We start from the raw sequence: 14,942 nt of genomic DNA, 5'->3' as shown, positions 1-14,942 counted from the left end.
ATAGGCATGATTCATCTTGATAACTATCCAGTTGGTTTAATTCTATTTTTAGCCAGGAGCGTCTTTTGATGCCTTTTGAAGAATTGTTTGTGTATATATATATGAAATGTCTTTGTAATTTTAATATGGATTTTAATGTTTTACCTTGTGATTTTACATGTACTTTTATGGCCCATTGTGATCGTAATAAAGTTATCAATGATGATGATGAAATGTGAAATATGAGCAGAACTGTGAGTGTGCTATTTGGTTCAAAGCTACCTTATTATTAGGTTTAATCTGCATTTTTGAATCATCGTACATGTATGTACATTAGCAAACACTGCTCAGCACACCAAGGGTGAGCTGTAATAAGTAAGTATGCATGTGACGAGGGGATCAAGTGGATTACAAAGGAAGAAATATGTTTGAATAGGGCTACAGCTCTGCACGGGGGAAGGTGTTTGAACTGTTTGGGGGGAAAAAGAAAGGGAAAGAATATTCCAGAGACAAGTGTACACCTCCTGAGGTCAACGATGTACCTTGTCAGCTGGAATAAATGTGTAGATGTAATTTATGAAATTAAAGATTTTCTCAGCATGAAACTGTTCTTGTGTATGCAACTGCGTTGCATTGAGTTGATTTTGGACTGTGTCTGATGTCACATTAACGGGACAGGATGTGAGAACAAATGTGAGTAAAGCAGTGCTGGTGTACAAGTAGCCAGCCATTGTTTTTTTGAACACCATAGTCATGACTGACCTTTAGCTAACTGTAGTTAATATTTGAATGGGAGTAAACTTGTGATTAGACCTGGGCATCATTCCCGGTGATACCATCAATAGCACAGACTGGACCCTAAAATCGCTTAAAAGCAGACTCAATTTACCATCTTGAAGGGTTAAGCCCTGTTTTCCATGCTAATTCCTTCTTCTTCTCAGTGAGCTTGGACTTTTGTATTAGGAGTCAAGGAGCAAAATAGACATCTCAATGTTAAATTTCATCAAGAGTTAAGTTCAGTCAATGATGAGAGTTGTATTTTCAAAGCTTTATTTCTCAAGAAGAGACTAGTAAAGTTATTTTCTTTATTTTTGTCTTTATTTCAGTTAGCCCATAAATCAAATAAGTTTACAGAAATCTCATCAGAGAAAAATAGTTAAAATTAAGAATCAAAATATAAATTGAGTTATGCGTGTTCCATAAAGGAATAGGTTCCCTATTCTATAGATCAGGGTCAGAGCTTAAGATTTCAAGAACCCATGAAGTGTTCGAATTCAAGGAAGAGAGTGAAATCAAAAGAACATAGAGTTTCAAAGTCAAATAATGTAGCAGAACTCCCCATTAAGAGTAGTTCATAAAACGTAGGCTAGTCTCAATAAATCCAATTAAATCAGCATACAATTGCTGTCCCAAATCTGTCAAGTCAAATAGCAAAGTGATGCAGAGAGGCAAAATAAACAGTAGCAGCAGTAGCCACACCCAACAAGGGTCTGGGTCTCGGGCAATCCTCAAAAGAATCACACACACTCCCCAGGAAGACACACTAATGTAAAAGTCAAGAAAACATGTTGAAAACATTGGAACAGGCTCCTTTCTTCACAAACAATAGGGCAGCAGGGTTCTTCCATAAGCAGGTTCAGCTCCTCGATTCTCATGGAAATACATATGGCTCATACTTTTTATCACAAGGTTAGCTACAAACAGTCTTGCGTAGTTAGATTCTGGAAACACAAGCCTTGGTTCCCATAGGCCATAAACACCAATTGACCTCCTACATCTTAACTTGTTTCACTGCAAGAACAATGAACTACTAACTAAAAGGCAAAATCACTGTTAGGTAATGCATTCTTTATAACACGAATCAAACATTATTGTTTAAGATGCTTAAGTTTTTCTATTCAACGTTATATGAAACATTTAAAAATATAAGTTCATGACATTCAAGCATAAGATGTTGCTTATAAAGTAACACATTTGTTAAACCTGAATATTCTGCAGTTATGCAAAATTTCTAGGCGTCTCATCTTAAGGTCAAGCTCCTAAATCATGTTATGCACGTTTCAGCAATATACATTTTACGTCTAGTTAAAAAAAAGCCTGCTTCATAGCCTTTCTATGGCCTACACGGAGAACTATGACTGTCTATTGTGAAACAGCACATTTCAAATATATGTCAGTTTAGCTTTGTTTTACACTCTTCATTGTACATTTACTTTTCTAAGTTAATTAATTGTTAGTTTTAAATTAATGGACTCTCTTACCATGATGGTCCACCAATGCACAATGCTCATTTATTAATTCAAACTCCAATGCAAAATGTCACTCTGGATGTGGTTTATCTCTGTACAATAGCCAAATAGTAATGAAGATCTTCTACTTGCAGGGGAAACCATGCAGGATGATTCTGGTGGAGAGGAGGGCACTTCCACCAGTCATGCCTCAGTAACCAGCAACCACCAGAGGTGCCAGATGCATGGAAGGGGGGACCGAGCAGTGAAACCACTCACTTCCTCCATACAGTCATTCAGACAGCAGATGGCCAAGGGAAATTTGGTGATGGGGCAGCTCTACTGACCATGGAAGGGTGGGCATTCCATGCTCTCAAATGTGCCACTTGCCTGCCTGAGGAAGAAGCAGCTCTCACTCACCTATTTGATCAACCTCCTCCTTCCGCCTGACACTCCCAAGTCTTCCATCCAGAATATGGTGAGGAGCGCAGCATGAGATTTCGAGATAACGGGGGATGGAGAGCCTCCCTTCAAGAACAAGGCACAGGCTCCTAGTATTTTAGGGACACAGGCACAAACGTTTTTGAGGTTATGGGGAGCAGTAGGATAGGGCAGCTAGGGATTGGGTAGTCAGGGATTGAGAGAGGTGCTTGGGCACAGGAGTGTTGAGCATATGGTGGGTGGTAGGATAACCAGTTGAAAGATGGAATCGTTGTGGTTTGGGTAGGGGGAAGGCAAGAGCTGCCAGGGCACAGAGGGTATTGGGGTTTGGGTGAGTGGTATAGTAGAACAGGTAACCATGGAATAGGTTGGGTTCGGGTGGGGGGTAGGAGGTAGGAGAATGCTGCCAGGCTCAAGTGGACCCTTTTAACAATAATCATTTTGAACACAGTAATTAGTTGTATTTGTTATTGGCAGTTGTAGTGTAACACAACAATGCCGGTCAGTTAAATGTCGCTCAGCAATGAGGATGTAAAATCGCACTCTTTTGAAATCGTGTGACTGCAAGTTTAGTGTAGTAAGCAGCAGCAAAATGTGAAATAATTCTGCAGTCTCAAGGCTCCCAATGAGAAACGCAGAGCAGCCATATGTTGCTCAAAATAAAAATTAGCAGGAACTTATGAAAACGTTTATATAGAATTGCAATCAACATATGTACCAAGGGGACATCTCTTTCCTGTGAGCAAAAATGTGCATTATGAAAATCTTTGTGTTTTCGCTTGATCATGTAAACAAACTCCTCCTATTAACAATTCACCCAATTAAACCTAATTAAAAGGTGCTTGAAATGTAGACCATTTCCTGTAACATACCATAATTGTTCAGTTTAAGCTAGGTCTGTTCATGAATTGCCAAAGGAAGTCCTGCCACCAGTCTCCACTGAGTCCTCCATTGTGCTTACTCAAATTTGATATATTATCTTCCGTTTTAAGATTTGCCAGAGCCAAGGCTGGATTTGAATCTGGTTCACCATGTTGCATTGTCAGCATTTTTAGCCAATAGCCACATGTCCTACTGTGAAAGCTCGGCTCATTTTGGACTTGAGGTTCCAACAAAACCCAAACCTCTGGCTAGAGCTTAGCTCGAGCTTTCATTGGCTCACCCATCTCTAAATGCCATAAACCTTTCAACTTTACGGGTCTCATTTATGAGAAAATCACACAGTGTAGCGCAGCAAGTCACCTTATTGCGCTGCACTGCATGGCAGAGAAAGGGCAGGAATGTGCCATATTTAGAGCAAGATGGCACCTTCCTGTCCTTAAAAACAACTATTAAAGGAGGGTCAAGGGGAATATATTTATAGACCGTCCAGACTCGAAGAACCCCTATTGGAACTATAAAGAACAAGAAGAGCTGGAGGGTCTGTGAAGCAAAATGCTAAGTCTACAAGGTCCTCACTGAGAGCTACACATTTGGATTGCACTGAACCAGACCAAGTGGTCACTAGACACTAGGGGCCCCATTAGGATAGCGGGCGGAAAACCACCCCGCCCGCCATGGATGCGGGAAACAACCGCCCGCCATGGAGGCGGTGCAACCGGCAGACAAATTAGGATCGACCGCCACTAGAGACCGACCGCGGCGGTAGCGGTGAAAATGAAACCGCCCGACGTGTGCGGTGATGACAAAACTCCGACCGCGGCGGTCGGAAAAGCAGCTGGAAATACAACACCGCCCACAGGGAAAGCGGAGACACCGCACAGGAAATTACGATATCCCCGAGGGTGGCGCGGGCGGACCGGCAGGCACCGACCGCCGCGGTCGAAGGCAGGATTGCATGGGAGAAATGACGGACAAGCACCAGCAAAGTCACCGCAGCGGACGAACACGAAATCCATCGCGGTCGATGTCAAAGCACCGCAGCGATGCAAAATACTGCATAAACAAAGTAGCCCAGCAACAAATACATACAACACACAGATACAGAAATGGCAAAGAAATACACAATACTACATAACCACACCCACTACACACCTGACAACCACTATCCAATTGGACACACCCACACAGCTGAGTACAAATCCACACCCTCCACTCACCACAATCCTTTGCATCTTCCCAGAACAGAAGGCCACACACCACATCTGAGAGAGGCAAAATCGCACACAACACCCACCACCACCATCAACACCACCATCACACCATCACAATCAAACCCCCAGCACAGAACACACCTCATCACCACACCCTTGCACCCACACACCCCTGCACCCACAAACACCTCAACACCCCCACACCATGACCTCACAAAAAATGCCCAAATTCACAGAGAGTGAGTTGACAGTCATGGTCAACGAGACTGTGAGAGTAGAACCACAACTATTTGGGAACCTAGTCCAACAGACACCATTAGCCACCAGGACACAAATGTGGGAAAGGATTGTCCAAAGGGTGAATGCAGTTGGGGCCACCCCAAGATCCAAGAAGGAGATCATGAAGCGGTGGCATGATCTCAAGAGGGTTGTCAAGGAGAAGAGGAGCAAGAACTGGACTGTGGCAAACTTGACTGGCAGTGGCCCTCCCCTCCCAATGAAGACATTCACACCATGGGAGGAGAAGGTGCTTGGTATCCTGCTACCTGAGAGTTACACAGGAGTAGCCGGGGGAGCGGAGGCTGGTAAGTACAGACAACCACATTGACTTTTACCTCCTTGCAATACCCAACCACCAATACACTGTCCATCCCTAAACAAGATGTAGCCAGCCATTCTGCTGAGGAGGCCTGTATGGGGCCGGAATGTCAGTACAACAACTCCCACCATAGCCCCTGTCCCACAGCCCAGCATCATGGAGGCCTGCCCCACCCAGGAGAAAGTGTCAGCCATTGCACTGTTTAACAAACAAACTTACAGGTTGGTAGCCATCTGCACTTGGAGGGTGTTTGTGGGTGCGAGGGAGGGAGGGAGGGAGGCCTGTCTCACTACTCCCAGCATGCCCCTTGTCCCACAGCCCAGCAGCATGGAGGCCTGCCCCACCCAGGAGAAAGTGTCAGCCATTGCACTGTTTAACAAACAAACTTACAGGTAGGTAGCCATCTGCACTTGGAGGGTGTTTGTGGGGGTGAGGCCTGTACCACTACTCCCAGCATGCCCCCTGTCCCACAGCCCAGCATCATGGAGGCCTGCCCCACCCAGGAGAAAGTGTCAGCCATTGCACTGTTTAACAAACAAACTTACAGGTTGGTAGCCATCTGCACTTGGAGGGTGTTTGTGGGTGCGAGGGAGGGAGGGAGGGAGGCCTGTCTCACTACTCCCAGCATGCCCCTTGTCCCACAGCCCAGCATCATGGAGGCCTGCCCCACCCAGGAGAAAGTGTCAGCCATTGCACTGTTTAACAAACAAACTTACAGGTTGGTAGCCATCTGCACTTGGAGGGTGTTTGTGGGTGCGAGGGAGGGAGGGAGGGAGGCCTGTCTCACTACTCCCAGCATGCCCCTTGTCCCACAGCCCAGCAGCATGGAGGCCTGCCCCACCCAGGAGAAAGTGTCAGCCATTATACCCTGCACGCTCACCTTACAGGTATGTAACTACCGTTTATCTTCATGAAGTGTGTGTGTATTAATCTATTTACTATTGTACAAAATGCATAGACAATCAACCTTTAGGACACCATGATCTAACTATCCACTATGTAATGTAACACGATGTTGCCATGATTTGTACAACTGATGACAGCACAATGCACTAGTGTACAGACAGCTGATGATACACAGATGACACAAACACTGACCACTCCCCATCTACTCCACAGGTGATGAAGAACTCACTGCTGGGGACAACACCAACGACCCGCAGAGCCAGTCTCCACCTCCGGCACATGGACTCACAGATGCAGACTCCCAGGACAGTATGGACGATGAGCTCCAGCCCGGCACATCCGGTGTTCCACACACCCAGAGGTCCCAGGCCCCCATCCTCCCCACCACCACCTCTGCTGCAACGACAACGCAGCAGACCCCTGCTGTCACAGCCTCTGCCTCCACCGCAACCACCACCGCAGCCACTGCCACCAACACCACCACGACCACCAGTACCACCTCCCGCACCCTCCCTGTCCCTAGGGATGACCAGCCCACACAAACAACTGTGGAGGGCAGGGAGCCAGTGCGTGGCGCACCAGTGGCGAGGGAAGAGGTTCGTGGCAGCAGAGCAGGTGGGAGGGCCAGGGCCAACACCAGACCTCGGGCGGAGTGGACACCATCCCTGGACCACTTCACCAGAGTTGTGGATGCCTATCAAGAGGTCCAGGGACAAAGTGGCCGGTCGGAGGAATTTTTCAGGGAGCTCATCCTGCTGATGAGGTCCATCAATAACCACATGGGACAGATGGTGGACCTCATGGGCCAGCAAGTGGCGTTGCAGAGGGACAGGCCTGTGTCCCAACCATCACCGACATCCCCTCCTGTTGTGCAGCAGGATGCCAGTCCACCATCCTCCCCTGCGCCAACAGAGAGGGGCGAGTCCTCTGACGCCGCTGGCCATTCAGCAGGCCCCCCACCGCCAAAAAGATCTAGGGGACGTCCAAAGAAGAGCCTGGGAGTCTCTGGAAGCCAAGCACCTGCCACACGCCAGTCACGGAGCCAGCCTTGAAGACAACCCTCTCCCCAACTGCATTGACTCTTTTGGACTATCTTTCCCCACATTGCCTTGGCAATGGCACCTGTCTGTTGGACTGGGTCACCACATTCATGTGGTGTCTACTCTTGCATCTCAGCGACCATGACTGTCAACTCACTGCTCATTCCCCACCTTCCTGTAAATATTCACGCACAATTCACATGTCCACCCCGTAAATAAAATACCTTACAATCCAGATTTTGTGTAGTGAATTCTTTAGTGCATAATTTACAATGATGATTATGTCCATGATATGTAAACATGATGTACAGTATGCAGGGCAGGAACACGCTGGAGAACCTAGGGAGACACAACAGAACTACAGTCACTGGTCTCATCGTGGCAACACACACAGATCACTGATCCACAAATATCCTAATTATCACAGGTACCCTACACAGTGTCTATCTGAAATGCTGTAATGCCGTCCATAATACATCTCCGGACGTAACGTCCATTCCAACAATCCCATACATAGGTGACAGAACATGTGGCTATTGGGAACATCTGCGCATAACCATTCATAAGATAAGCTAAGACACTAGACTATGTAGACGTTGTAACTCGTCACACACCTTCAAGTGAAGTAGCGTTGGATTAGCTGCTGCCGTTGGTCAACTCCTTCCTCCTCTCCACTCTCCTCATCACTGGATTCAGGTCCCTGAGCAGGTTGTGGCCTTGGTTCCTCACCGTCATCCAGGAGCAGGGGGACCCCCTTGTGGATGGCCAGGTTGTGTAGCATACAGCATGCCACAACGATCTTGCACACCTTCCCAGGCGAGTATGCAAGTGCGCCTCCAGTCCTGTCAAGGCACCGGAACCTTGCCTTCAGCAGCCCAAAAGTACGTTCAATTACCCGTCGTGTCCTGCCATGGGCCTCATTGTAGCGGATCTCTGCAGGTGTCTGGGGATTACGGAGTAGGCTCAACAGCCATGGCCTACTGGGATAAGCCGAGTCCCCTGTGGAAAAAAAAATACACATTGCAATGTTGTACGGCCACAGTAAAGGCAGTGACACACAGCACGCGATAGCAGTTGTGTAACTCACCCACAATCCAGGCACGTTCGGGATGCAGATTCTCCATCATCCGTGGCACCATGCTGTTCCTCATGATGAAAGAGTCATGTGCCGAACCGGGATACTTAGCACACACATGTGAAATTGTCATGTCTGCAAGGCACACCACCTGCACATTCATGGAGTGGTAGTGTTTCCGGTTTCGAAAAATGTGCTCCGTCGCCTGCGGTGCCACCAGAGCCACATGGGTGCAATCTATCGCACCGACTACATGTGGGATGTGCCCAAGTGGATAGAAGTCCCCCTTAACGGCAGCCAATTCACGTCCCCGGGGGAAATGGATGTAGCGATTCCGATAGATCATCATGGCCTCGAGTACATCCCTCAGCACCATGCTGAACATGGGCTGCGACATTCCCCCAGCGTTAGCCACGGTCTCCTGGAAGGAACCAGTCGCAAAGAAGTGTAGTGCTGCCATTACCTTGTGGGCGGGTGTGAATGCCGTAGGATAGTGACGGCGAGGCTGCAGGTGGGGCTCCAATAGATCACACAAGATCTTCAATGTCGGTCTGTCCAACCGGAATTTCCTGATGATTGCCTCATTCTCCATGTCCTCAAGCACAATCACCTGACGTAGGAGATCTGGCCTCCTCCTAGTTTAGGATTAAAAACAATAGGTCAATGACAAGCATCATGAGATGGCCATAGCACAAAACATCATTGATGTAATGGGTAAAAAACAATGGCCAGAAAGCTGCATGGCACATCTGGTTACATGGCTGCCCAATAGCTACACACAGAGGGCAGGCCTCTCCAGTGACAATACCCAAGTGACAATAATGTGGATACAATGATTAAACGAGTGACATGCGCAGACATGGAGCTACAAGAGCCACAAATCTAATGTGACTTAACATGTCTGTCATACCCATCTGCCGTACCTGCCAGACCTCAATGCATCATGTACATTGTGGAAGCATTCATCAACACAATGATCACAATAGCAGGGACACTTCTGGTTGTGTGCATGATCAGTTCTGAATGCACAAGTCAGGTACGATACAATGCAGTGCCACCAGCCTGGTCAAGGTCTGCACTGACCAACAACACATTAAACATCACTACATCTATGTAGAGCACCTGACGTCTGTCAATTATCAGCACCCATCAAAAGCCTTACTAAAATGGCACAAACACATACTAAAGTGGCTCAGACTGAACGTGCGTCCTCCTGTGGATGCAATGGCTCTGTGGCATCGTGTGTACAATGATGTGCCCTACACCATGTAGCTGCATGGCACTTATACATTGTCCATGATTGACATACACAGCAATGTGTACGAAAATGCCAGAACCTAGCGCCAGTCCCTGGCGGTGTGACCCCAGCACCACCATCTACCCAGCCAAGGTAGCCATTGGCACATGGACTGGTGTCCATGCCGCTGGCTAGGCTCCGCCGCATCAGTCGCGGTACCTACCGCCGGTCCCCGGCGGAGCGTCACCGCCATGGTGCATTGCATACAGCCAATGGCATGGGCGTTCAATGTGGCATGATGCAGATTTGAATAATGCGGAAGCGGCGCGCCGCCGCCGCAGAGCCGGTCATTGGATGCTTTTGAATGATGCACCATCGCGGTAGCGCACCCCGGACACCCGCGGTGCGTCACCGCCATGGTGCATTGCATACAGCCAATGGCATGGGCGTTCAATGTGGCATGATGCAGATTTGAATAATGCGGAAGCGGCGCGCCGCCGCCGCGGAGCCGGTCATTGGATGCTTTTGAATGATGCACCATCGCGGTAGCGCACCCCGGACACCCGCGGTGCGTCACCGCCATGGTGCATTGCATACAGCCAATGGCATGGGCGTTCAATGTGGCATGATGCAGATTTGAATAATGCGGAAGCGGCGCGCCGCCGCCGCGGAGCCAGTCATTGGATGCTTTTGAATGATGCACCATCGCGGTAGCGCACCCCGGACACCCGCGGTGCGTCACCGCCATGGTGCATTGCATACAGCCAATGGCATGGGCATTCAATGTGGCATGATGCAGATTTGAATAATGCGGAAGCGGCGCGCCGCCGCCGCGGAGCCGGTCATTGGATGCTTTTGAATGATGCACCATCGCGGTAGCGCACCCCGGACACCCGCGGTGCGTCACCGCCATGGTGCATTGCATACAGCCAATGGCATGGGCGTTCAATGTGGCATGATGCAGATTTGAATAATGCGGAAGCGGCGCGCCGCCGCCGCGGAGCCGGTCATTGGATGCTTTTGAATGATGCACCATCGCGGTAGCGCACCCCGGACACCCGCGGTGCGTCACCGCCATGGTGCATTGCATACAGCCAATGGCATGGGCGTTCAATGTGGCATGATGCAGATTTGAATAATGCGGAAGCGGCGCGCCGCCGCCGCGGAGCCGGTCATTGGATGCTTATGAATAAGGCTGACCCAGACAACCAATTGTAGCACCTTATCAGCTTCCTAACGACCCCATGGGCCTATAAATCTGTGGGAGTGAGCCACACATTCCCACTGCTCACAGAGCCTGCTGCCTGAGACCCTCTCCTGCTGCTGCCTGGGACCCTCTCCTGCTGCTGCCTGGGACCCTCTCCTGCTGCTGCCTGGGACCCTCTCCTGCTGCTGCCTGGGACCCTCTCCTGCTGCTGCCTGGGACCCTCTCCTGCTGCTCACAGAGCCTGCTGTCTGGGACACCTCACAACTCACTTCCGCCACAGGTCTGCCATATCCACAGGGATGTCAAGAACAGATAAGATCCGTGCCAGTCCATTCACGAGTGAGGAGCTGGATGTCCTTGTGAACGAGGTGCTGGCACAGTACCCACGGCTGTTTGGTGGCCCCAATGTCGTGGTAAGTCACCATGTAGGGAGCAGTAGGGCAGGGTGGTGTCAGACGTGTATTCATGATGCAGCTGTATGTTATTTTGGATGTGTGGTGCTGACAAACACTGACAGACAAGATGTTTGCAGGTGGTGGGAGTGTGTGTTTTGCATTATGACTCTGTCCTAGGCCAATACTTGTATGTGTGAGTGGGATGTGCTACTTTTTGGGGCAGACATGACCAACGGTTGTTTGCCTTGTAGCTGGTTGGACAGTGTCCGCTTGTGATGTAATTTCAGGGTGCCCCTGTAGTCATAGTCAGTGTGCCCCACAGAGTAGGTTCAGTGGCTGCCCTTCCAAAGTTTGTCCATCAGCCAACTTACATGCTACAGTTGCTGCACACTGATTAGTGGATATGCCACATCAATGCCCTGTACAATTTATGATTTACACAGTGCTGTCGATGCATTTGTGTTGAATCATCATTCTTCAGTGTGATAATCATGGAGACTACGAAGCTCAATGTGTGCATGCATTCACTAATGTTTATGCCATGCAGAGTGGCCTTGTGAGGGTACCCCCAGTTCTGGAGGGAGGGGGGTCACTGTGCGTCCTGATTCAGTGTCTGGCTGCTGTACTGATAGATGCTGACATATGACAATGTGTAAATGTTCATTAGTCCTTCTTTACTCTCATACCTGCAGCTCAAAGTACACCACCGTAAGGCTGTCTGGAGGGCCATAGCAGCAAAGGTGCGAGCCCTGGGGGTATCAAACAGACGACACACACACTGTCACAAGAGGTGGGACGACATCAGCCGGCTGGCTAAGCAAGTGGCAGAGATGAAGTTGGGGATGGTACCACGCACAGGGCGTGTGGCACGCCGCACCATGACTCCGCTGATGGCACGCATACTGGCAGTGACCTATCCAGACCTGGATGCACGTCTGAAGGGGCTTCAGCAGCAAGACAGCGATGGTGAGTATCCGGGGAGGGAGAGTTTGTCTGGGAGTGGATGCATGTGTAGAGTGCCTGTGTCTGCGGTGACACATGTGATGTGCGTGTGCTGCCATGCTGTGATATGTGATGTGAGTGGCAACTGTGATGTGTGTCTGTATGAGGCATTGGCCCACCATGGCCTTACTCTGCAGCTCCTGGCTGCAGTTTTCAGTCCTTGACATATATTTTGTTGTCCACATGGTCACTCTTCTTTGTGATGGTGGGTGTAGTCCCTATTATGCTGTACAGCTGTGTCCACTTAATGAGTGTTACACCATGTCAGTCTACTTTGCATGCACCTGCATGGTAGTGGCCCACACATCTGACAACAATGTGAACCCACATTGGCACATGGTGATTGTAATGGCCTATTTGACAATGTGGCATGTGTAGACAAAACAGGTGTGTGTATTCCCCTCTGGATCCCTTTAGGCTCTGGAAGTGGTGATGTTAGTTGTGGCTACATCATGTCCGTGGGGCAGGTCCATGTGGGCTAGGGGAACACCATCCATGGGCAGGGTGTAGTGCTGTGTGTCATCGACATTGGTCCACTCCTGCCTGTTTGTCCGCATGACAGGCTCAGTTGTGGTGTAACTGGTGTGTAGCAGCACAATGATTTGAGGGTGTGGTGGTTACCATGTAGCTCTAGGCCTCTCATGTGCTGCATTGCTCTGATATCGTGTGACCAGACTATGACACTTATACAACCATGTTTCTGTCACTAATGCAGATTCGGAAGACACCACGGCGGAACATGATCCTGAAAGTGGTGGGGAGACCAGCACGACAGCGGCAGCAGAGCAGGGTGAGACGGAGCAAAGTGACACTGACCACACCAGCGCTACTGAGGGTGACAGGAGTATGCATGAGGAATCTGTGGCTGAGACACAGAGTACCACTTCATCTGATGGCAGGGGGGATGAGTCCCTGTTAGCAGCCACAGGGGATGGGGACTCTGCTGCTGCATCTGACTACCAACGGCCACTGCCCACCCTCCCATCCACTTCCTCTGGGGCTGGCCGTATCCGTGTCACTAAGAGGGGACGTGTGACATTCACACATGGCACCGCAGCACCTGCACCTGTCCCCCCTGCTGCCCTCAGTGCAGAGTGCGTAGAGCTCCTGCGGCAACTTTGCGTGGGCCAGACCGCCCTGCTGAATGCCTTCAGTGCCCACGATTACAAAATAGGGCAGGTTCTGGCATTCATGGAGGGCATCCACTCTGACGTGGGTGGCCTACATCGTACACTCCTGTCATTGTCAGGTACAGTGACGTCAGCCCTCCAACATGCCCCCTTTGCAGCTCAGGTGCCTGTGACGTCCACCCAGTCAGTGGCCACATCAGATGACAGTGAGCACTTGGGACATACATCAAGTAAATGTTACAACACTAGGAGCACAGCTCAGACCCAAAGCAAACAATCCCGTCCACAGACTCCATCCCCAAAGAAGGGCAGGGACCCCCCAATATGCACAGACCAGGTGGAGTCACAGAAGAGCAAGGCCAGAACAACATTGTGTCAGACATCAGGCTCACATGCTGCTGAGCCATCACCAGATATTGACTCTGCTATGCCCACAGAGGATGTGTGGGATGTCATGACTACACCTGGGGTGAACACAGGGACACACCCACCTACCACATCAACCCCAGAACAAAGTACATCGAGGCAGGTGGAGGGAAGCCCTGTTGTGACCAGCCCAGTCATTGTGGCAAAGAAGGGCAGTGTAGTGCCCATCCCTGGCAAGAAGGGACAGGAGGGCATTGTAGTGGCCGTCCCTGGCAAGAAGGGACAGGAGGGCAGTGTAGTGGCCATCCCTGGCAAGAAGGGACAGGAGGGCATTGTAGTGGCCATCCCTGGCAAGAAGGGACAGGAGGGCAGTGTAGTGGCCATCCCTGGCAAGAAGGGACAGGAGGGCAGTGTAGTGGCCATCCCTGGCAAGAAGGGACAGGAGGGCAGTGTAGTGGCCATCCCTGGCAAGAAGGGACAGGAGGGCAGTGTAGTGGCCATCCCTGGCAAGAAGGGACAGGAGGGCAGTGTAGTGGCCATCCCTGGGGTAAGTGGGAAGGTGGTCACTGTGGGGGGTACACCTTCCAGAGAGGCTAAAGTGGTCCGGGGGCGTAGCCAGCACAAGCGTACTGCAGGATCAAGCACTTCTCCAGAGGGAGTGGCAGTGTCTGCCCCTGAAGTGGAACAGTTGGGGGGTGTGCAGGTGGTGTCAACGCCTCTTCCCATCAACCCCATGACAGGGAAGCAAATTCATATTCCAAAGAAGTGGAAGGGCACCCCTCCAACCTCTCCCACCCACACTGTGTCAAGGGCGTGCATGACTCCACCTCCACGTGCCACGGTGCCACCTGGTCCGCACAGCCCTCCACCTTGCAGGCCCTCTGTTATAGCCACACCACATGTCCCTCTGTCACACCAGTCAAGTCGACCTGCAGTCCCTGACACACAGCTAGGTTCCACTCCACATGACAGCCAGGAGTGAGTTGTCAACACCCTCAGACGCCTGTGCCACACATAGGTGTGCTACAGTACACCATTGTTAGCGATGTGGGTGTGTTCCTGGGCCTGTTGCTCTGATGTGCTGTACCCTGCCCTGCCAAGGACACTGGGCCTGTTGCTCTGATGTGCTCTCCCCTGCCAAGGACTCTGGGCCTGTTGCTCTGATGTGCTCTCCCCTGCCAAGGACTCTGGGCCTGTTGCTCTGATGTGCTCTCCCCTGCCAGGGACTCTGGGCCTGTTGCTCTG

The 14,942-nt window shown here is 50.3% G+C and overlaps 1 protein-coding gene across 1 annotated transcript; it reads left to right on the top strand.

Moving 5' to 3' along the window:
* The first annotated feature begins 11,855 nt into the window (after positions 1 to 11,855).
* On the top strand, positions 11,856 to 14,679 carry LOC147708989 (uncharacterized). Its single transcript, XM_086925420.1, has 2 exons — positions 11,856 to 12,165; positions 12,917 to 14,679. The coding sequence occupies exons 1-2, from the start codon at positions 11,856 to 11,858 to the stop codon at positions 14,677 to 14,679; spliced, it is 2,073 nt and encodes a 690-aa protein (XP_086781546.1).
* Positions 14,680 to 14,942: the final 263 nt, after the last annotated feature.

Source organism: Lissotriton vulgaris, chromosome 6 (assembly GCF_964263255.1).
Source record: "Lissotriton vulgaris chromosome 6, aLisVul1.2, whole genome shotgun sequence".
NCBI lineage: Eukaryota > Metazoa > Chordata > Amphibia > Caudata > Salamandridae > Lissotriton > Lissotriton vulgaris.
The sequence above is the reverse complement of the archived record's forward strand: the minus strand, read 5'-3'. Positions and strand labels throughout refer to the sequence as shown.